This window comes from Taudactylus pleione, unplaced genomic scaffold, assembly GCF_031769625.1.
Source record: "Taudactylus pleione unplaced genomic scaffold, aTauple2 ptg000065l, whole genome shotgun sequence".
Lineage (NCBI taxonomy): Eukaryota > Metazoa > Chordata > Amphibia > Anura > Myobatrachidae > Taudactylus > Taudactylus pleione.
In genome coordinates, this window is record NW_028284467.1 from 11,200,086 (window position 1) to 11,224,199 (window position 24,114).

At 44.6% G+C, this 24,114-nt stretch overlaps 1 protein-coding gene across 1 annotated transcript in view; it reads right to left on the bottom strand.

Moving 5' to 3' along the window:
- LOC148534683 (chymotrypsin-like elastase family member 1) overlaps positions 1-20,275 on the bottom strand; it is a 67,876-nt gene extending 47,601 nt beyond the window's left edge. The window contains exons 1-7 of the mRNA XM_088465874.1: positions 20,239-20,275; positions 18,937-19,034; positions 15,643-15,743; positions 14,569-14,694; positions 13,771-13,907; positions 12,308-12,453; positions 6,058-6,217 (exon numbers count right to left, since the gene is read on the bottom strand). Coding sequence (XP_088322000.1) covers positions 6,058-6,217; positions 12,308-12,453; positions 13,771-13,907; positions 14,569-14,694; positions 15,643-15,743; positions 18,937-19,034; positions 20,239-20,275 — 805 coding nt within the window. The remainder of the gene's footprint in view (positions 1-6,057; positions 6,218-12,307; positions 12,454-13,770; positions 13,908-14,568; positions 14,695-15,642; positions 15,744-18,936; positions 19,035-20,238) is intronic.
- Positions 20,276-24,114: the final 3,839 nt, after the last annotated feature.

Here is a 24,114-nt window from a genome sequence, read left to right on the forward strand (position 1 = left end):
GGGGTAAGGGGGGAAGTGTGCTGCTGGGGTGTTAGTAAGGTGGAGGAGTGTGTTACTTGGGTGTTAGTAAGGTGGGGAAGTGTGCTGCTGGGGTGCTGTTAAGGGGGAGAGTGTGCTGCTGGGGTGTTGGTAAGGGGGGGTGCTGCTGGGGTGTTGGTAAGGAGGGGGGAGTGTGCTGCTGGGGTGTTGGTAAGGGGGTCGAGTGGGCTGATGGGGTGTTGGTAAAGGGGGGATTGTGCTGTTGGGGTGTTGGTAAAGGAGTGGAGTGTGATGGGGTGTTGGTAAGGCTTGGAGTATGTAACTGCTGCTGGTGTAAGGTGAGGGGGTGTTGCTGCTGGTGTATGGGGGGTGTAACTGCTGCTGGTATTAGGGTGTTGGTCAAGGGGGAGCAAGTAATGGAGGCAGGCTCAGCAACATCAATATACACCTGTTGCACCTTACACCTCCATAAGTTCTGGGCACACCTCAAAGTGTGATGAACTGGTGGTGTTCCGTGGTAATAACTTTTTTTTTGGGGGGGGGGGGCAACTGGAAACTTTCGCACTGAGCTCCACAATGTCTAGAACCAGCCCTGTGTACGCCTGATCGTGCGTGCCTGCGGGTTGTTCATCGCATCGTCCCATCTAAATGCAGCATGGAACTACACATCCCACCATCATCCACTGCATTGTGCTGTATGTACGGATGGCGCAATGTATCTTGCCATCACATCTTGCTATCGCTGGGTACACACATTGTGTAGTTATTGTTATTGAAGTCTAATAGCGAATGTGTATTTCACAAAAAAAAAATGACTTAAAACATGGGTATAAGTGAATGCATTGCACACCTAATGTAATCCTGGCTCATGTGTAACTGGTGCAGGCCTGCAAGTATCTTGTGATAATTCACACTTTGCATATGATCACAATGGTGGCTTTTTACAGTGTACACATTTTATGCCTGCGATTTTGGGGCATATTTCTATCCATCTCAGGCAAATTGTGCCTAGCTCTATATAGAAAATACAAATCAGCCTTGTAGGCTATAAGTGAAGAACTTACATATTACTGTGTGATTACTGGATATGCAACAGAGTGATGGATAACTACTGTAGATATTAAACCATATTATATGCTGTTCATACAATATAACCAGGGAATACTGTATATCTCGCTGGTCAGTTACTGGATATATTATATATTGCTGGGTAGTTACTAAAATTGATATTTTACATCCCGATTGGCAATTACTGGGAATGTTACATATTGAGCAATTACTAGGACTTTTACAACCTCACAGGAAATGGATAGAGATAATGGTTGGCAGATAGATTGGACATGGGGAACCATGTCGGATTACCACCCAAGGCCCAATGACATACTAACCAGCCATTGGGCAAGGAGGGCTCTGCATGTTGGCATTTTATTTGACGACATAATTTTTTACTGAACATGTTAATGGTGGGTTAGGTACAAAAGGTTGACAATAAAAAAAGGTTGACAATGATTTGGTCAACACCACAAAGTCGACGTGGAAGGAGGTCTACATGGGAGAAAGTTGACAGGTGTAAAAGGTCGACATAGAAATGGTTTATGAAATGTAGTAGAGGCAGTCTATTTTATTTTGCTGAACTAACCAGATTTCTAGTAACTTGTGACACCAAGTTACGCTACATTTTTTGCCAATTGTCACTGCGTAGTAAGTAACACTTGATAGGAAATATTTTCAAGAATACCATGTAAAGCAACTGAATTGCTGCCTCCGCTCTGTGCAAATAGATGAAGGTAGCTACATGATTGGGCGCAGGCATCTTTGAGCAATGGCAAGATTATGGGAGGAAGGTGAAGAGCAATGTTCTAGACGGAGAGTATTAACTGGTGTACTAGTGGCCTTTGTTGTATATTGTTGTCCAAGGTCGGAATAGGGCCCTGTGCCGACCCCACCCTCTAAACCTGTGACATCATGGTGTCATGCCTAGTGGCCGGGGTGCCGGCGCTAAGAAGTGATGCCCTCCCTGGAGCGTCCTAAACATGCTCCACGTAACTCCATAGGCTGGAGGGTGCCGTTCCGCACTGCTAGTTACAGCCCCGTTGTATGCTGCAATTTTGGATTTTCACTTTAGATTTTTATCTTATTCTGTCCATCTCTCCTTTATCATTTTGCTATTCCCTTTTCAAGCTTAAAATAATCAAAATAAATTGTACACAGGCAAAATCAAATGATGCACATATAGTAATATCGTCTTTATTATCTCTTTGATTTCATTAAGGGAAGGCGTATATATTTTCCCATATATATCTTTGATGTTACCAAATATTCTGTATTACATCAGGTGAGTTTAAATGTTCTGCAAGATAAACAACATAACAAATAAATTAAACTCAAATCATAGATTATTGCTATTTAACAATAGTGCACTCCTGCTAAAATAAACAAATTAAATGTTTAACGTGGAGCCATATTTCACACGTACTATATTTATTTATGCTCTTGATTATTTATGATGACTCGCCTCTTGCGTTAAATCCAGTTTATAGACTCTCTGTGTAATTCAATTCTCCACAGTGTTTCCCTAGAATGGTCACGTATGCACTCCATGTTTGATGTACAGTATGTGTCTTCGCTCATGTGCTCAATCCAATTATGGCTATATGTCACATATACTGTAGGGCACTGCCGGAATTGTGGATTTTTGCTCACAGGGCTGCGTACAAAAATCTGCAAATCTGGGGTGAGATAGGGCCGCGTGGGGGGCTAAATTAATTGGATTGAGCCCATGTATTTTCTTGCACCCCATAGAGGTGTGTAGGAAAATGGGCAAAGATTGCTTACCGTAATAAGTGGTAATGTGCTCAGCATTGCGGTGGCACATCACAGAGAACATGAATTGCCCTTTCTGATTAGCAGCATACTGTTCTTGCCTTCAGAATGCTCTGATTGTCTGATTATCTTCAGACGGTCTGGTACACACTAGACGACTTGCAAACGATGCAATGTCATCAACAATTTCCCCTGAACTCCCGGAAAAACGATCTAGTGCATACACATTGTGCAATCTAACAAACAACCAAACAATATATCTTGCATCGTTTGGTGATTAGATCGATAACTATATAATGTAACCATATTGCCTGGTCATACACACTGCACGATCTGCGGGGAATTGTTAAGGAGATTGACAGATCCTGTGCAAAAGATCTGAAGATGCAACAAGCGACGCAGCGGGAACGCTCATAGTGCAAACACACGACACTTTGAACAATTTGTCTTTCCGATGCGTGAGAATCGGCCAAATTGTTCAAAATATCATCTAGTGTGCAGGGGCCTTAAAACTTTGGACCACATTCAGACCCGGTCGCAAGCGCTGAGCGCTCGCAACCGGGTCGATGTTTTGGTCCTGCGCACGCACTGTGGCCTCACTGGGCATGCTCCGCTCCGGAGCTCACTACAAAAGGGCCGGCTGTCAATGTTGATCGACAGCTTGGCCCGTTTTGTAGACGGGCGGGGGGGTGGTTTCACAAACGGAGGGGTTCCTTAAGGAATGCCTACCGTTTTGTGGGCGGCCACACTGATATCAGCAGTGATATCAGTGGGGAGTTCCCTGCTCGATCAGAACTGCCGAGACCCAACCTTGGGGTCTTGTCGCAAGCCCCGATGGTCACGATGGTCTTGACCATACCCTTGTCAGTCGCTAAGCTGTGGGTGGTAACCCACAGCTTAGCTAGCGACCAGGAGACCGCACTTAAAAATAGAAGCGGCCGCCCTCATTCAGAACAAGCGCTCACTTCTTGCGAGCGCCTCTGAATGAGGGCCATTTTTCTAATGGTATTACTAGCTATAGGTTCACTGAATATTAAAGTGCTCTTAGTGGATACAAGTTGGCCTTACTCTGTAAAGCTTTCTAAAGGTGCCTACACACTAGAAAACTCACAAACCAGGGGCGTATCTATAATGGCTGCAGGGTGTTCGGGGCACATAGGCCCCTGGGTTCAGGGGGCCCCGCACCACACACCCTGCACCCATAGTATTACTTACCTCTCCGGAGTCCCACGTCGGCGCGGGGGTCTGGTGCTGTAAAGACAACTGGAAAATGGCCGCCGTGGCCATTTTCCGTTATTTGCGCATGCGCAGTACAGGGAAAATGGCAGCTGCAGTCATTTTCCCAGTGACCTGTGCATACTCTATAGACTCTGGGTGCACTCTAGTGCCCAGAGTCTATAACTCCAGCGCTGGCCGCACACAGCTCAGTGCACTGCTGGCCACCGGACAGAAAGGAGGGGTCTCGTGTCGGAGACTGCACATGGGCCCCTTCTGCTCTAGAAACAACCCTGTCGCAAACTATGCAGTGTCGTCAACGATTTCCCTTTCCCATTTTTCTCTGCAAATCTGCCGGACATACGGTATCGTGCTTAAACTGTGCAATCTGACCAACAACCTTAATCTCATTAACGAGATTGCCAGATCTTACTGCATGTAGGTAAGATCTGAGGATACGACAAACGACCTGAGGGAGTGCGTATCGGCATCATTATCGTTCGTGGACACTACACGGTTTGTCATTCCGATGTGTCAGAATCAGCCAAATCGTGCAAAAAATCGTCTAGTGTATAGGCCCCTTACATTCTCCTATATTTAAATGGAATCGGTATATAATGCCAGCAGTCGGGATGCCGCCTGTCAAAATGCCAACAGCGGCATCAAAATGGTTGGTATCCCAACAGGGGTCAGGTAAGTATACTTACCCTCCCCCCTTCTCCCCATAACCCTAATTCTCCCTTCTTGTAGCCTAACCCTCACCAACCCACACCCTAACCCTCCCCATTAGTGCTTAAACCTAAGTTTCCCCCCTTCATGCCTAAACCTAACCCTCCCCCCTTAGTGCCTAACCCCCCCTAGGGGTGCCTAACTCTAACCTCCCCCCCAAAAAAAACATAACTCTAACCACACTATTCTACCTAAACCTAACCCTCCCCCCTGTTGCTAACAGCCAAGACGCCCCGGACAAACCTGGTTCGGGCTGGCGTCTGTCTGTGTTTTGGCGTCGGTATTAAGTTAAGCGTCGTATTTCGACACCTATCTTAAGTCCCCTGTCGGACAGGATTCAGACCAGCAACTACATCCCATTTAAATACATTAAAATAGGTACTCCCATTTTGGATCCGGATTTGTAATAAAAAAAAAAAACAGCTTAAATGATGTAATTTTTACCTGTTTAAATGCAATCCAAAACCCGAGTTCGATTTTAAAATCCGAGTTTCGAACCACAGGAAGATCTGAACCAGGACTCTGTTTGACTCGGTGCCCCAAAGTGACAGCCGTCAGCTGCCAAATTATGCAAATCCCGCGAATGCACAGCAAGGCATAAGCACGCCCACTATGTCTTGGCGTGCGATTGCGTTGTGTGTATATAGACGCCCACCAGCCTGTCTTAAGACGCCCACTTTCCCTTAGCAATGCACGTCATCTCCAGGAAGTGTATGTAACAATGGGTAAGATCGAGTAACATTGAGTACCATCGGACCCATACGCAGCACTCAAGGCTGACCATGTCCTACCGCAAGCAAGGGCTTCAGTATTAAAGTCAGCCAAGTGACGTGTATTATGACGTTGCGTCTTAATTATGCATGCCTCTGGAACGGCGCTAAGACGCACAGACACGCCTGCGTTCGCACCACCACACCCCCGTTTCCCTCAACCAACCCCTGTCAACACCTACAAACGGCTCGTTCTGTCAATCATTCTAGCAAAGTGTCTGTGCACAAGGGGCAATCGCTTCGCGATCGCACGGACTGGTTTGCGCACGCGCACTGCATCTTATAGATTGCAAACATCGGCATTGCGAACGCATCTAGCGAGCGGCTCTGAATCGGTCGTCCCCCAGTTCGACTTGGAACCACTAAATTTGGTTGTTCTCTGGGAACCGAACCCGCACATCTCTACAAGATCCTAGGAACAGTAAGCTAAATGTTTATGAAGTAATTTTCCCTGTGGGGTTTGTGAGCACATATAAATAAAAAATATACATGTAGAAAAGGAAATCAATTGCTATTTTCTAGAATGAAGATTATCTATTACCAATACTTACGCTGTTGATCCAGGCGGTGTAGGCAGACACTCTAGTGAACACTGTTGGTTTAAGGTAGGCATTGCATCCAAGGGAGGACACGAAGCTTGTCACACCGTGGACTTCATATCTACCACCGACTACACAGTTCAGGGGTCCACCAGAATCTCCCTGTAATATAAATATAGAAAATGTGTTGGTGACAGCTGATAATAATTCTGTTACTTTTTATTCAAATATTTAATTCAAAGGTGTCTAAATTAGTATTAAAATGCTTCTAAATTGCATACATGGCAGTAATCCAGTGACAATAGCTAATTCTTTCAATATTGAAAGATCTATCTAACTATCTGACCTATATCACCTCCTTCTTAAGAGTTGAAGAGCAAAATTTACTAAGCAGCGGGTTCTAAACACCGGCGGTTTGGTGGCAGTTTGACGGCGGGTTCTATTCTGTTCTAAACCCCAGGGGTTTGGTGGCGGTTTTGCAGCAATATTCTAAATGACAGCCCTGTTCTATTCTATTCTAAAATGTGTTTTGACGGCGGTTTGGTGGCGGTTTTGCAGCGGTTTTGGCCTAAAAATTTGCAGATAGCAAAACTGCCGCCATACCACCGTCAAAACACATTTTAGAATAGAATGGAACAGGGCTGTCATTTAGTAAACCGCTGCAAAACCGCCACCAAACCCACGGGGTTTAGAACAGAATAGAACCCACCGTCAATCCGCCACCAAACTGCCGGGGGTTTAGAATCCGCCGCTTAGTAAATTTTGTCCGAAGTGTTAAAACTCTTTGCTCCAGACTGACTAGCATTGGATCCAATGGCTTGGACCCAATGCCCATAAGAACTACTGCCCATTATTTTGCCTCTCAACTAACCAAAATGCTGAACCTATCACAGTGTCATCATGGCCCAGTTCACCTGGAAAACAGGCCAGATTACTGCAAATCTGGGAACTGGGAAGGTATTAGGTACTACCACTACATAACACATCATTCCCAGTTTAGTAAACTACTGAAAAAAACTGCTAGCTCCCCGATCTGTTAAAGGCCCGGCCCGTCCTAGTTAGGCAGTGTAGCGCCGACCGCAGTGTGTGTGGTCAGCGCTACACATTTAGAGAGGACCGGCGCTAGGATTCCCTGTGCCCAGTGCAGGTCCTGTGCTGCACAGCCGAGCCCCTTCCCTCCCCCTGAGCGCTTACCCAATAGCGCCAGGAGGAGAGTGGGAGACGGGCTCAAGCTGTGCAGTTTAACACACACATCGCCGCCAGCGCGGCAGCGATGTGTGTGTTAACCAGCAGCCAATGAGAATCAGATAGACTGTCATTGACGGCTGCTGCTGCTGCACACACATCACCGCCGCGCGGTGGCGATGTGTGTGTTAACCAGCAGCCATTGAGAGTCAGACAGACTCTCATTGACTGCTGCGGCACCCACTGCAAGAGCCGGGCTGGAGCTCACTCATGAGCTCCGCCTTCCGGCTTCTGCAGTGGGTAATGGGAGAGACGCCATGACGTCTCTCCCATAATGCAGAATGCGCCAGCCCGGGAGGACTGACGTGCGGTGGCGGGAGCAGTGGCCGGAGCTGGAGTGTGGATTCAGGTAAGTGTATTTATTTTATTTATTTTTTTAGCTTGTGTGTCTGCACTACGGGGCAGGGGGTCTTCTACTAGGGGCACCATTACTGGAGGGACCTCTATTGGGGGTGGGGCACTACTGCGGACTACAACTGGGGGGGGGGCTACTACTGGGGCCACTGCATCGGGAGGGGGAACCACTACTGGGAACTACTACTGGGGGCACTATATAAGGGGCTTACAACTAGGGGCACAAGGGAAACTACTACTGGGGACACTATATAAGGGGCTTACTACTAGGGGCACAAGGGAAACTACGACTGGGGACACTATATAAGGGGCTTACTACTAGGGGACCACTACTGGGGGCACTAAATAGGGAGGACCAATACAGGGGGCACTGTATAAGGGCACTGGATAGGGGGACCACTACTGGGGGCACTATATAAGGGGCTTACTACTAGGGGCACAAGGGGCACTGCCCTGGGGGGACCACTACTGGGGGCACTAAATAGGTAGGACCACTACAGGGGGCACTGTATAGGGGGGATCACTGCTGGGGGCTTGCATAAGGGGGACCACTACTGGGGGCACTGGATGGGGGGGACTACTGCTGGGGGCACTATATAAAAGGCCACTGCATAAGGGAGACCACTACTGGGGGCAATGCATACTGGGGTACTGTATAAGGGGAACTAATGGGGGGCTGCATAAGGGGGACCACTACTTGGGGTACTGTATAAGTGGCACTACTATGGGCCTGCATAAGAGGGACCACAACTGGGGACATTGCATACTGGGGGTACTGTATAAGGGGCACTGCTGGGGTTAAGGTGCATATGGAAAAGAATGTTCAGAGTGACGATAAAGGGGTGTGTGTCATGTTGACACGCCCCATTTTTAAGTGACCATTCCCATTTTTCGCCGCGTGCGCCTTCGATGCGCACACATAGGAGGGGCTCCATTTTTACATTTGTCCTGGGCTCCAAATACCCTAGTTATGCCACTGGCCCAGACATAGGCTTTCAGTTCCACTTTGAAAACAAGTTAAATAAAAATAGATTAAGTTAAAAAGTATCATAAAATCTACACAAAATAATTTTATATATATACTTATAAATGCTAAAAATGTTGCTGACATAGACCAGTTTTTTAACCCTGGCTTAGAAATATGCAGTCCTGGAGAATGAAGAACAAACCCATTCATAATGATAACCGTATGTTCAATGCTCTTTTGCTCTAGCGCCAGGCTAAAGGGGAATCTCCATACCCTAGAAATAAGTTGTTCTCTGGAGAATATTATTAGATCCATTAATTACTGTATCTACTGAAGTTGTTGTTGCTTTATATTTTGATCTGCACATTACAACATGAAGTTATAGCTACACAACTAGCCATGTCCTCTGCTGCCTACTGTCACAAGGTTTACTGCACTTGCCTTTAGCTCAGTCACTTTCACCTCAGCCTCAGAATCTTCCCTTTATAAATAGGACACAGCCTTAACCACTTAACTGACAATTTTTTTTTCCCAAAAATCACTCCAAAATTGTCGGGTTTTTCATGATTGAATTAGGTCAAGAACATCTATTTAAAACTATTCCATTGCAATTTTTTTTTTTAAAAACACCATATACTGTACCATAAAAATATTTTTTTATGGTATACTGCAGTTCTGGTCATTGACAGCTGTACTATCGACGGCCGATTGGTTCAACCATCGATAGAAACAATCGATTGTTTGACATTGGTTGGGGGGCTGCACACAAAATGTATATACATATACGGTATATATGCATATATATATATATATATATATATATATATACACACAGTATAAGTATATATCCATGTGTTATTTTATTACACATGTGTGTATATATATACACACACACACACACAACACACACAACACATATAGATATATAATATGGCCAGGGCTCTGCTGTTTATTCATGGAAGGTGAGGCTTGCAAAAATGGGGGAGAGGCTGCTGCTAGAGGGGGTGAAGAGAGGGAAGGACAGCGCTGTTAGCGCTACGTTCTCTGCCCGTTGGCTGCGCTAGCCGGAGGGGGAGGGATAGAAGGACAGTGCTGTCAGCGCTGCCTTCTCTGCCCTGTCAGCATACGCCGGGCTGCTGCTACCCGAAGGACGGAGAGGACAGCGCTCTCAGTGCTGCCTTTTCTGCCCAGTCCTCTCGGTAGCCGCTGGGGGGGTGGGTGCACCCAGTGGCGTAAGTTCATCCCAGACACCCGGAGGCAAGTTATAATTTGGTGCCCCCACCCGGCAGAGCTGCTGATACTGTATGCAGACAGGCTATAGATAGACAGCAGCTGATGGTCTGACATGGAGCTCTCCACTAGTGTATGGTGTCCTCTCAGGTGCTGGGAAGGGGTGCCATGTATTGGGTGGCCATGACAGTACACTCTGGCTACATAGTTACAGCCCTAAGTGGGGTGAATATATTGTGGGTGATGGAGGAGGTGCCCTTTCAGAGCTGGAGCCCGGCGGCAGGCGCCTCCATTGTCTCCCATAGTTCTGCCCCTGGGTGCACTAGCGCTGGGCTCTCCGATTACTGCTAGCAGTGATCGGCCCACGGGGATGGACAGTGTGCAGAGGGACCAGGAGGTCCCTCTGTGATTGGCGGCTGGTAGAAAATGATTTTGCAGCAGCCGCCCACAGAGCTTTTCTGACTGGTCGTATCAGATATGACCATGTCAGGGAAAGCCCAGCCTGGTATAGTCGTATCTGATACGACCATGCCAGTCAAGTGATTAATACTATCTGCCACTATGCTTCTGCATCCTCAACTACATTGTCAACTCTTTGCTGATTTAAATTGGCTTAATGGTGCGTACACACGGGACGATCGACAGCGATAACGATATTGTTGCACGATCTCCCTGGTGTGCTGGACAATTGATATTGATTATCCTGCACACCATGTACCCAGCAACGACTATAGCGACCCACGATCACGTGTCCCTATAGTCAACCAGGTTGGCCTGCATACATGGCGATGGACAATATCGATACCGTCCATGCGTGCCCATGCATTGCAGGTCATTGGCCATTGAAAAATACACAATATAAACAATAACAATATGATCGATATCGTTATCGCTCATATCGTCCATTTAAATTGTACCGTGTGTACGCAGCTTAAATCCTCCAGCTATTGAGTGTATAGCCCTCTAATAGAAAGTTTTGTCAGAACAGGTCTATCACCGGCTCCTTGTCTCTTCAGGTTACCATATACAGAACTAGCACATCCTCAATGCAGAACTAACATGCAGAGCCAGCCTTTCCATGTAAGATGCCTAAAGATTGGAACTGTGGCTTGCTCAATAAAGCATCCAACCAGGTCAGCTTTAAGAAGTATCCTTGAACCTGTTTAAACCTGACCTAAACCACTGCCAGGCCAACCCAAACTAAAGTATCTGCTTTCCTTGCCCATATTATAGGATATCTTCTCATCTATCCCCCTTTATATCTTTCCTTCATACACAATGTCTGCTTTAACTTAATATTTATTTTAGACTTTTTCTTTCATTGTACAAATTAGTTACAGTGGCGTAACTATAAATTTTGCTCCCCCCTGCCAAAAAAGTTTCTGCCCCCCCCGTATATATTTCTTTACATGCACAAATAATAAAAGTTATCTCACAAACATGTACTAACAATTTGAGGGGATTGCAGAGCAGTGTGTGCTGCTGGGTATTCGCAGATGAGGGGATGCATCCTGCCAGAAAACCGACAGCGGTATCCCGATGGTTGGTAGGCCGACAGGGGTCAGCTAAGTGTACTTACTCTCCCCCCTTTCCCCCTTAGCCCTAACCCTCCCTTCTTGTAGCCTATCCCTAACCCTCCCCACCTTGCACCCTAACCCTCCGTATTAGTGCCTAAACCTAACCCTATCCCCTTCGTGCCTAACAATACTCCCCCCCCAGTGGTGCCTAACTCTTACCCTTCCCTCTAGGGGTGCCTAAACCTAATCTCATCCACCAAAAAACCTGACCCTAACTCTGCTACGCTCCTTAAACCTAACCCTCCCCGACCCCATGGCTAAAGCTAAGGGTGCCCCGGACTTACCTCGTTTGGGCGGTTGTCCTTCGGCGTTTCGGCGTCGGGATTACAATAGGCAGTATTTCGACGCCTATCTTAAGTCCCTTGACGGGGTTTCACTGTTGGTATTGAGATCGGTGGCATAGCGGACGCTGGTATCATAACTACATCCTGATGAGGGAAGCCAGATGCGGGGGATGCTGGGAATTGTAGTTCTGGGAGACAACAGCTAATGACAGCTGTAAAGGAAAGGACTACATCCCCCAGAGTGCACTGCAAGAGACAGATCTAGGAGGCTGATGAGGCTAGAGATTGGTGAAGACTGGAGGATTACGGGCACTCGATACTGCAGTCACAGTGCAGCAATGTGCTGAGTGCTCTGACCAGGGGCCATGTTCGTGCACCCAAAACTTAATCCGGCCCTGCCGAAGCCCTCCAGCCAACACTGGGTCTGCAGGGGCAGTTGCTATGCCACTGTACTTATGCTGTGAAACTGTGATTGTGGGCATTGCTATGTGTACCACACCCACACGACAACAGCAAATAAACGAAAAATACTGTTTAAATAATGTAGATGTCTATTTAACTGTATCAGCAAATCAAGACTTGCCAGAACCCTTACATTGCATCCAGCTTGGACTCCGTTACCACCAGCACACACCATAGAGGTCTTGACAGTACTACCCCAGTAGGAACTAGTTGAGCAAGTTGCGTGGGAAACCGCGGGCAGAGGAGCCTGCTGGAGGATGGATGGCAGAGATCCACCGGCTGCAACAAAAGAATACAATTATTCCCAGTGCACTGTAACATGATAAGCAAGGATGTACTTAGAGTTTGTATTAATATTGCAAGTAAGATATTCTAAATCAGATATTGTGCAACAACATGTCAATTGATCTTGTAACCACTATTTGTGGCCCCCTCACCACACCATTATACAGGCTTCAGTAATGCCAGTTTTATTTCTTGAAATTCAAAGCTGGAAATATATAAACTATTTTTTTCTTTTGCACAATAATCCTGGCAGCATTCCCTCTAATAGAGTTTTCTTTCTTCATCCAGCACCCTACATATTTTAAGCAAGCATTCCGTTTTATGCTACACATTTATAAAATACCTTATGTGTACCTTAATTATCTATAAACATATATCTAATTATCTCCATATTATCTATATAACCCATGATAGCGACTACAGTGTCCATGACCCATTGCTTGGAGTTCTCTGCTGAAAGGCTCAACCCAAGGAACAGGGTCTATACACTGGTTTGGTATGTTATACCAGCGGCTGCTGACCCTGGAAGACCGAACAGTCAGAATCCCGATGCACAAGGTAAGTACCTTATCCCTACCCCTCTCCCCCCCTAACCCTAACCCTTCCATAGGGGTGCATAACCCTAACAATCCCGGGGTGGTGCCTAACCCTAAGTCTCCCCGGGGGTGCCTAAACCTAACTCCCCCTGCCCGCACCCTAAACCTAACCCGAGTGGGTGCCTAACCCTAACCTCCCCCAGGAGGTGGCTAACCCTAACCCCCCTCCCCCTAGCCATTCCCTCACCCTCCCCAGGGGGGGGGGTGCCTAGACCTAACTCCTCAACCCAAGGAACAAGGTCTGTATACTGGTTGGCTATGTAATCCTGGCGGCTTCCGGAAGACCGGAAAGTCAGAGTCCCGACGAACGAGGTAAGTACCTTATCTCCCCCCCCCCTAACCCTCACCCTTCCATAGGGGTGCCTAACCCTAACACTCCCGGGGTGGTGCCTAACCCTAAGTCACCCTGGGGTGCCTAAACCTAACCCCCCTTCCTGCAGCTAATGCTAACCCTGTCAATGCTTACCTTCGTTCGGGAAGCTGTCTGTCGGGATTCTTTAGTTTTATGTTGGGATTTCGACACCGGGATTCCGTCAGACGGCTTCCCGGGTGTTGGCATTATAACTACATCCCCTGTACAGTGCTGGTAACAAAGGTTAGAGGCTATATGTTGCATTAGCTGGTACTCATATCAGTGGGACCTCACCATTTTGCTGCTACACATGAAAACCAGCTTGAACTATTGTGTAGACAACCAATTACAAAGATAACTTACTGCTGGTTCTTCCCCATCCTGAAATGACGCAGTTGTGGTTGTTGGCCAGGACAACGCCACTAGCGGGCAGTGTAGCCAGTTTCACATAGCTGTTAATAGTAGCGCTGGCTGCCAGATGGAGGATAGCAATATCATAACTATAAGGAATGAGAGAAATAAACATATAGTAAGATCTCATACCCATGCAAACTGTTTTGACTTAAATATGTCACCTTGAAACAGGGTGTGATATAATAGATCAACTGTCTAAATCGACAGTCAGTAGGTCGATACAAGACAGGCAATAGGTCGACAGGGACAAAAGGTCAACGGACAAATGGTCGACAGTGCAGAATGTCGACAGGGTTACAATGTCGACAGGTTCAAATGGTTGACACAAAAGTGGGTGACATTTTTTTTTTACTTTAACCCTAATCCTAACCCTAACTCTCCCCCTGGTGCATAAACCTAACTCTAGCCTAACCTTAACCTTCCCCCTAGTGCCTAATCCTAACCTTCCCCCTAGTGCCTAACCCTACCCTTGCCCCTAGTGCCTAACCCTAACCTTCCCCCTAGTGCCTAACCCTAACCTTCCCCCAAGTGCCTAACCCTAACCTTTGGCAGCCTAACTCTAACACAAACCAATAAATGAAAGTCTACTGAAGGTGAATTACCCCTTGAAGGGGAAAGTTTGCTTTTGAAAGTACTTTGATCCTTCAAAAAGTTAACTAAAAGTTGAAAAGGAAATCTTGAATTATTTAAATCTCTTTAGGTATGCTATGAACCATATTTTACTTTTAGATCATGATAGAAACGTACCCAGCGGCAACACTGTTGCTGTTCCAGGAAGCATGAATTCGGATGGTTGATACTGAGATAACCTGCTCTGTTCCATCATTTGCACTCAGATTGTGGTCTCCCAAGACCACACGGTAGGTAGCTACCCTAATCAACAGGTAGGAAATAACCAGAGAGAATTAGGTCACTGTAGAGATGACGGGTTCCAAATATCCAAAAGGAATACTAAAATAATTTGCAGTTCACATTAATATTAATAGTTGCATAACATCATCTAGTATAGCACTTGTATTAAGTAAAGATACTCTACACCATAAAATTAACTGAGGGTAATTTACATTGAGAAATTTGCAGAGAAGCAGCACAATAGGGTCCATCTTACAACACAATGTACAATACTGTCGGTGCATGGCCTCATTCTGAATTGTCATGGGTGAATTCAAAAAACAACCTCTAGTTATTTCCTACTATTACATTTGAATGCTTTATGAACCTCATTCATTTCTTCATAGTTGCCAACAGTCCTGAATTCAGGAGATCAGGATGGGATTTAAATGGATCAGTGGAATAGCCAATTATTGTGTCAATATTTTACCTTGTAATATAGGATGTATTATGTATTATGGGACTGATGATTGTACGAGGAATCAAGGCTACCTTTATTTTAGTAGTCACAATTTTAACTTTTTTTTAGCTTAATAGCTTTTTCCTGCATTCATTCGCTTTTGGCCTGTTCTAAAATTAAAGGCAAATTCCTTTGTGGTTGGTAAAAAATGTCCAAACTTCTCATGCATGATACCATGTAGCCTTGGTAGGTGTGTGCTGAGTACATTAAGGGTGTGGGAATGCAAGTCAACCACACCTGTTAGAGATGCATCCAATTTTAACTTCCAAGTATCTGCAAACTAAAGGCCGGTACATAACAGACGATGTGCCGGATCAGACGTCATATCATCTAGTGTGTACCCGACTTTTAATCTCGCGGATTCCTTAGATATGGTGCAATTTACGTGTTGATGACATTTAGCGGTTCTTTTAGGAGTCACAATACGAAACACTTAACACTGAACCTGACAATTTTGCAGTGTCTGTTACCTGTCCACGCAGTGAGCGGCAGTCATCACACGGTTAGCGCGGATCAGAGAACCTCCGCAGGTGTGGTACCAGCTGCCGCCAGAGATATACTGGAGAGATACCTAGAAGATAATACATATTTTTACAGTACCAGTCATAATGATATACAGTACATCAGGACACTAGCAGGATTGCTGGTGCCTTAGAGACCTCCATTGGTCGCGCCATCGAAAATTACACCAGCACTATGGCAGGTGCAGACTTTCTGTGTGAGTTTGGCCACCAGTGTAAACGATTGAGCGTCAGGGATTTTTGCATACACACAGTAGCATTAAAAAAAAATTGGCCTCCTGCATGCATTACCGATTCGAGCTGCATCCAGGACACAGTATCGGATCTTCCGTGATCCGGTCCGCCGGCTAAGTGACCCGCGGGGTCACGCAAGCTGGTCACTGCAGATACAGCCAGGAAACCTCCTTTAGCCGACAGAGATCCTGGTCTCTCCACCGCCCCCCCCCCCCCCCCGAGAGCAGTGACACGCCTCCGTTTTCGGAAACTGGATTTGTCCAACATGGGGCATAACACTATTTACAGGTTGTGGATTTTTTTGGGGGGGAGGAGGTGACGACAGGAAGTGTTTCACAAAACAGAGACGCGTCGCCTCCGTTTTGTTGGAGTGCTGAGGCTAGTGTCTTCTGATGCAGATTTACTGGCCTCTGCGGCGTGAAATCCCTGTCCATCCGGTGTATCCTGGGGGTTACAAGCATGCAGGAGGTGTCTACTAACATAAGATGCCACCTGCAGCATTATCACATTTACACACAGCAGCTGCATCCAAAGACGCAGCTCAGTAGCTTACTGCGTCCATCTCTGAATCAGCCCCATTGCCATCACCCAGCTCATATAGAGAACAGCGCCATATTTTAGAACAATATACTTGGTTACTGGCTACTCTGCCCTCCTAACACTGTCCTGCAGCCTCCTGCCCTCCTCCACGTATAGGGGTCCTGCCTGCTTTTAGAAATTAATATAGAAAGAAATTGAAGTGAGCGCTGGAAAGCTTTAAAAGAATATTCTATTGTTTACTTACCAGGTACTATACCAGCTTCACTGCCAGCAGTGTATGATCATGTTAAACTAAAGTGTGGCACAGATGGGTCTAAGTACATCAGCCTAATATGGACTTTCTGGACTACACACCTTGTAATGTTTTTAAGGTTCCTACAGTATGTGTAGATGAATTACACACACATACAGCCGTATTCAATTTGGAGCGAAAAGTCCGTGCTGGACTTTTTGCCCCACATCGGAGCTTTTTTGGGGATAAAGTATCGGGTGTGCACCCGCTTTATCCCCGTATTCAATTAAAAAGTTACGAAAACGGGAGCCGGCGAAACAGGATCGGCGAAAAAAATGGGATTTATCTGGAATAAATTGTGGGACTCCCCTAAAGTTGTCCAGATATGGGGGATCACTATGGGTACCCCAGTTTTAACCTGCAAAAGTAAGTCGGGGTTTTAAATAGCTGCTGCAGGTGTTTTTTTCCCCGACATTGAAGAAGTGATGCAGAAGAGCACTTAGGTTATTTTTTTTATTTTTTTTAAGTGGTCCCATCAAATTTGGGGTACATGAAAAAGGGTAGTAGCATATTTTTAAGTCCCTAAAGTGTTTCTTTAAAAATTTGTCAAAAATGCACCTGCCGCTAATAATCTATTCTAGAATACACCAGCCGCATATTTGCAGAATAGCCCTGAACCTATTTCCCTATTTTTAAACACTTTTTTTCCTTTTTTTTTTTCACCCCAAATTTTTTCATTATTTTTTTGGGGTGTCCCTATTTTTTTTAAATACTTTTTTGGACACAGTTTATTGTTAAATGTCATTCCCAGGGGTGCAGGCTATTTTTTTTTAAGCCTGCACCCCTAAACCCCAATTCTGCACTTTTTTTCGCCATATAAAACATGGTGAAAAGTTATCCCCGTTTTTTTTCAAAGATCGGAGATATCTGCTGAGGTCCCTCTATGGTACATGCAGGGGACACTTAATATTTGCAGGTATTCCCCAAAAATGGGCCCCTTAGGGAGGCAAATGGAGCATTATAGCGGTGACTGAAAACCTGGGCTGTGTGATGGTGGTGGTAGGGTAAGGAGGATGACATAATGGACATTGTGGCTTCACATTGGACCTTATGCTCATTCTCTATCTCCCCTGTTCTGCAGCCATTTTAAAGTGGTGAACAAAAATGTTCCTTACATTAGCTAGAAGTGCAGCTTTATCAAAGCTAAATATTTTGTGTACAGTGTAGTATCTATACAGGGCCGTAGCTAAGGTAGTGCGGCCGGTGCCATCGCACAGGGCACCACAGATCAGGGGGTGCTGTTTGGGCCTGTCAAATTTCTGTTTATTATTATTGTTGCTTGTAGCTTCCTCTTATTTCATCCCCAGCATCTCCTGGCCTCTCCTATCTCTTCCCTGGCCCTTCCCCATGAAGCCATGGCCCTTTTTTAGGTGCATTATGTTCCTTTGAAAAATGAGGGGGGCGCCAATGCTATTACTGGCACAGGGCACCAAAAAGTCTATACAATTGGTTATTTGTAAATGGGACACTCTCTTATCATGTCTTCTTTTGTTAATTGTATTTATTTGGCAGGTATGTTAGTCAGGATATATTGCAAATTGGTTTTGGGCAGACAGCTATGGTGAATACCCAAAGATCAGAGCCATGATGCATTTTTTTATACAGTCCTAACCCCTACAGACTCCACCTTCTCCAGTCCAACGTAAAATCCATGCAGCTCCCCATGTACTGTACACCAATTACAGCCAAGTGATGTTCATAACATGCAGCCTGCACTAGTATCAATGACTTGGGTTGTTTGCTGTACTGTAAGTTACGATAACCAGCAGCTAACAAGAAACACATGTGTGCAGGTACCATGTATGTATAGCAAGTAGTGCATGTTACTGATTTCCAGAGCAGACAGCTAGTTAGACAATATTATGGTATGGGGTGGGAGCCATTGCTTGAGGTGGATGTGTCACCCACTGCACATGGGCACCCCCCATTGTGATAAAACGCCTCTGCACATGTATAGTACAGTAGTTAGCAGCCATTGCTGATAGTAATTTACAGCAAGCAGCCTGCTCAGCTAATGACTACTCGTCCAGGGTGATTGGTGAAGATTTAATTGACAGCCCTGACAAAGATTCAGGTAACAAAACAATATTTCTTAAGATTATCATCATTATAGTGTCAGCCCCATAATTAGCTCCCATTATAAGTTTAACCGCATTTTGTATATTCTCATCACTCACCTGCCATGGCCAGGCATTTTTGGCAGCATTTGATCCTCCTACCACACGTGCATTGTCTGCAATGTCCTCAAGGTACTGAACATCAGCAAAACAATGTCCTAAAGATCAAAATAAATTTGATAAGCTCATTAAGTTCTGCATATTGTAATGTATCTGCCCAATATGCAGTACATATAAATTCTACTTAATAGTTTAAGAATCAGTAGTAAATGGTGATACTAGAGCAGCCAAGATGTTTTATGAAATATAATGAAGAGGTTACAGGGCCTATTTATCAAAGATGACATTAGCCCGCTGTCCTCTAAGGGAGCAGCCTGGCGGGAGAGGGATCTTCCTTTTTGGGGCAGCAGTGCAACTCTAAAGCAATAACCACATAAATCACTACAGGAGGCATAAATAAAACATATAGTGTAATTTTCAATAACAGAAAGTGTACTGTATAATTTCTATAATACAGGAGCATAACTTTGAATAACAGGTGGTGTAGGGTCAGAGCTAAGCTAACAACGTACAGTATGGATCTACTTTTGCTGTTTCTATATTTATGATTATATTCCTGTACAATAGAGCACACAAGCTTCAGCCTTATCGCTTACTAATCTGTTTGTTTTCAGTATGACGTTAGGTAAAAAGAAAACGAATAATTGCAGTACATCTGCATTTTGTGAGTAATATCCATTTGATTTAACCAATTTTGATTTAACCAAGTTGTCCAAACGACCATTTTTGTGTGTTTTCAGCCATTTGGGAGGAAATGGTTAATTGTCATTTGCTCCCATACATTACCAGATTTTCATTCCAACCAGTCAGATTGGACAGATAATCTTAAAATGCATACACACGTAAAGATTTTCTGTCCAACCATTCAAATAGTTGATTGGTTGGAATAAAAATCTGGTAAGGTATGAAAGCAAATGACAATCAGCAATTTGCTCCCAAATGCCGGAAAATGGACAAAAACTGTTTGAACAAACTGTTTAGATCAAACATTTAACAAACTTGTCTGACGACCATTTTCCTCTGTTTTCTGGTATTTAGGAGCAAATTGCTGATCATCAGTTACTCCCATACATTACCAGATATTCATTCCAACTAATCAACTAGTTGGATGGTTGGACAGAAAATCTTTACGTGTGTACTCAGCCTTATAGTGTGTACCTAGCTGTACTATGTGTTTGGCGGTGCATTTAACAACGAGGCTCACACATGACACACGGAACAATGAGTGCGTAGAAGAGTGACAGACAATGCACAAGAAAAAAACTTGTAGCCATGCAGCAGACACTTCAAGATCTATCTTACCAAAGAGGACAAAAACAGCGAGCACCAGGAGTTTCATCTTGGATCCCTTGCAGTGATTGTGCAGTGAAGGAGTGATTGTGATTCCCCTTTATATACAGTCCCAAGAAGCATGTGGTGGGAATATTCTCAGATGTTACTGTAGCTCTCTGTCCTAATTTTGTTTGTTACTTTTTTTATTCAAGGATAATTACATTAGTGAGCAGGGGAATCAATTCAAACTGTTTATTAGAAATAATATTTGTTTTACCAGTTGCAAGAGGGATATTTCAGCTGGTATTGGCTTTAATAGTTCCACCTATGCTCCCTGATATTGCCTGCTGCACAGCATACAATATGTCTAGGAAATATTACTTTATAGCATATACAGTGCAGTAATGTTTTGTTCTTCATAGTGAAATAATATTCCATGAAAAGAAGATAAATATCATTGCAACCATTTCCAAGATCCAAACACCTACACTGTGAATTTGGCTGCCAGTTGGTTAATCAATTTGCAGTCACGTATCAGCTGACAGTGCGGTTACACCAAGTGGCTGATCTAGCTTGGATTGAACCTTCACTGCTATAATTAATCATCTGGCGCTCCAGTGGGATACATACGATTTCTAATCCCGGCAGCGGCATCCCGGCTGAGGAGGAAATCCTGATCGTCAAAGGTAGGTATTTACTAACCTAATTCTACCCCCTAACCCTCCCTTAGGGGTGCCTAACCCTAACCCCCCAAAGTGCCTAACCCTAATCCCCCCTCTAAGTGCCTAAACCTAACCCCCCCTTCCCCTAGCCTAAACCTAACCTCCCGGGGGGGTGTCTAACCCTAAGTCCCCCCCGGGAACCCTAAACCTAACCCTCCCCCTCCCCAGGGCTGTCCGCGCCCGGCTTACCTTCGATCGGTAAGCCGGGTGTCGGGCTCCCAGCTTAGGTAAAATGACAGGCGTTGGGATATCGACGCCTGTCATTTAAACCCTTGCCGGGATTAGACAGTCGGAAAGCCGACGGTCGGGATTCCGTCTATCGGCTTCCTGACTGCTTCCCGCTCCAGTATATACATATATAAAGGTCTTACTTCAGGTGGATCACATCACCCTCTTAAGAAAGGAAGAAGAAACTCTATTGTCTGTTACTTGGAGGAATTCCTATTTACTATGCTATCTTCTAGTGGAATTATATTGGACATAAAGTTTAAATATCACTGAATAGCTATTATTTACGTGCCTGCTATTAATTTGGTATCTGTGGATATCCGAAATATGTGCATTGTATTGAATATAATGTTTATGGTTACATTTTCTAATATTCTCTATTACTCTACCAATTAATATAATATATGCATTTCTGTATGTATTTTTTAAATATTGTTTTATATACATTATACCCATGCGCTGGTTCTTTTTGCTCTTTTTTTCTTATTTTAGTCATTTTCAACAACTTTTTTACAACAACTTCTCTCCCCAATTTCTACATTACACCCTCTTGATCTGGCAGTTCTTTATCTCAACCAAACACTAGCAAACTGCCTTGTTCTTGAAGTGATTCCAGCTCCACTTTATTCTCAACCATGGCAGTACATTAAAGAAACAAGCGGCCTTCAAAAAAGTTGTCATTGAATAGAACATAGATGAAAGACTCGTATTTCTGATGATCGCCTCAAATATCCAATGCTACAGTATCTACCACTCCTATTCATGTGCTTTGGACACCGCCAAACAAGATGGAATTATAATATTTATGGCCAGGCCTAATAGTGAAAGCTATCTGCCTTACTAAACATAGATGCATCAAAATTGATCGCTAAAAGCATTTTGGAACCATCCAGTCCGCCCTTTTTATGTGTATTTTTGTATTTATTTCTTAGTATTTAATATTTTATAGCAAAATCTGTGTTCCGTACGTTCTTGAATTATTTTGCTGAATGAGTTCATCAAAATAACCGCTGCAAGAATATTCCAAAGATCTAAAAAAGTTCTCCTTCCCTATGTTACACTATCAGATTATGGTATAAAGGTATCTGTATATGCTGTTACGCTTATTATGGTCTTATGTTACGTAGAAATTGTTCCTCATCATCACCACTGGCCCCATAAATAATGCAGAAATAGCATTTTCTACATTATATTAGTAAAGTTGGGTTTACCAATGTCAGACACAGGAGATAACGGGTTGAGTACTAGATGCCAGTGCTCGGGATTCCGGCAGTCAGAATCCAGCTATCGGTCGGTATCCTAACCCTCCCCCACTCCCTACCTATAACCCTCGCTCCCCAGTGCCTAAACCTAACCTCCCCCCTAGTGCCTAAGCCTAACATCTCCCTCCTCTCACCCTAAACCTAACCCTACCCCCTTACTGCCTAACCCTCCCCCTAACTACTTACCTTTAGGATGCCAGCACTGGGATTCTGACAGGTGCTGGGATATTGACTGTATCCCGGAGATAACACAGATATCATCTGCATTTGACAAACAAATCACATATTATATATATAAAGTTTTTTCTCCACACCTTTAATGACATAACACCCACTATATATGGAAAAGTCACTTGGAACGTTTATTAAAGGTCCTGTGCTACACTGCTAACGTTGGGTGTCTTTTGATGCGACTAGGACACACCAGCAGACTGTGCTGATTAATTTCATATTCTACACTTGTAAATCTATGTGCACCTGAGTCTGTATATAAAGCCCAACGGAACTCGGAATGAAAAAAGCTGCAGATTCAGGGACTCAGCCGCACACAGATATACAAGGGTCACATATCACATTAATCAGCACAGGTGCATCCTAATCACATCGCATCGCGACAGACACATTTTAGCATGACTGCAGCAAAGATTTATAAGGACACATCTGTAGGTCCCATATATACTTAACATATACTGTACTTTAGATAATTCAACACATTGTAATAACATAAACACTGATAGCATTGATTAAATGGCAGAATCTACGATGACAATACTAACAGTGACCCTATTCACTAACCTGTGACCGTTCTTCTAGCACTCTGGAACATTGCTGTGTGGCAGTTCCTTGTTATGTTTCACACTTCTTGCTTAAGTCTCAGGCTTTGGTATGAGTTAGTATGGACTGCACTCTCATTCCAACCTGCAAGCACACCCCCTAATCTAAATAGTGTCTTAGGGCCTGATTCAGAGATGTGCGCTATTCTTAAATGTATGCAGTTGAGTGATTATCGGTCGACTGTGCATGTGTCAGGGTCGCACTGTGCAGGCGCCAAGGTAATGTTATGAGGTCGATCAAATAGAGGATTTCTTCGTGAAGTGAATGACAGTCAGGGACTCTTTGGCTGAGGTAAAGGGGAGTGGCCGCAAAAAAAGCAGGTGTGTGCGGAGGTTTTCAGGGCATGTTGTAGCCTGCATCTGTGATCCCACACTAAGATAAAGTGGCTCCGATGGCTCAGTTCAGGTGGCCATTCTGCGTAACCATAGGACTACTCAGATGACTGGTTATGGAATACTCTGTGATGGCGACTGCGTATTTGTACACACTTGCTTGGACCTGCGAAGCTGCTGTTGGCCGTCTCAATACATTTCCACCCGGCTCCAGCATTAGCATATGTTTCCACAGCAGCTACATCCAGGATCACAACTGCGAATGCATCAGCGCACATCTCTGAATCAGGCCCTTAGACAGAACTCTCTCCTCTTTGGGTTATAATAATGTAACCCTGGTTAGGGTTACGGAGATAATTCATATATTCAATTGAAACAGGTATATATTTTCATTCATCTATTTACAGAAAAATGCCATTTATGAGGTAAATGTTATATATACTGTAGGGATAGATGTGATGTGATATAAATATAAGTAAATATGTGGAAATGTATGTACCCTGTGCATGTAAGATATCTATGATGTCA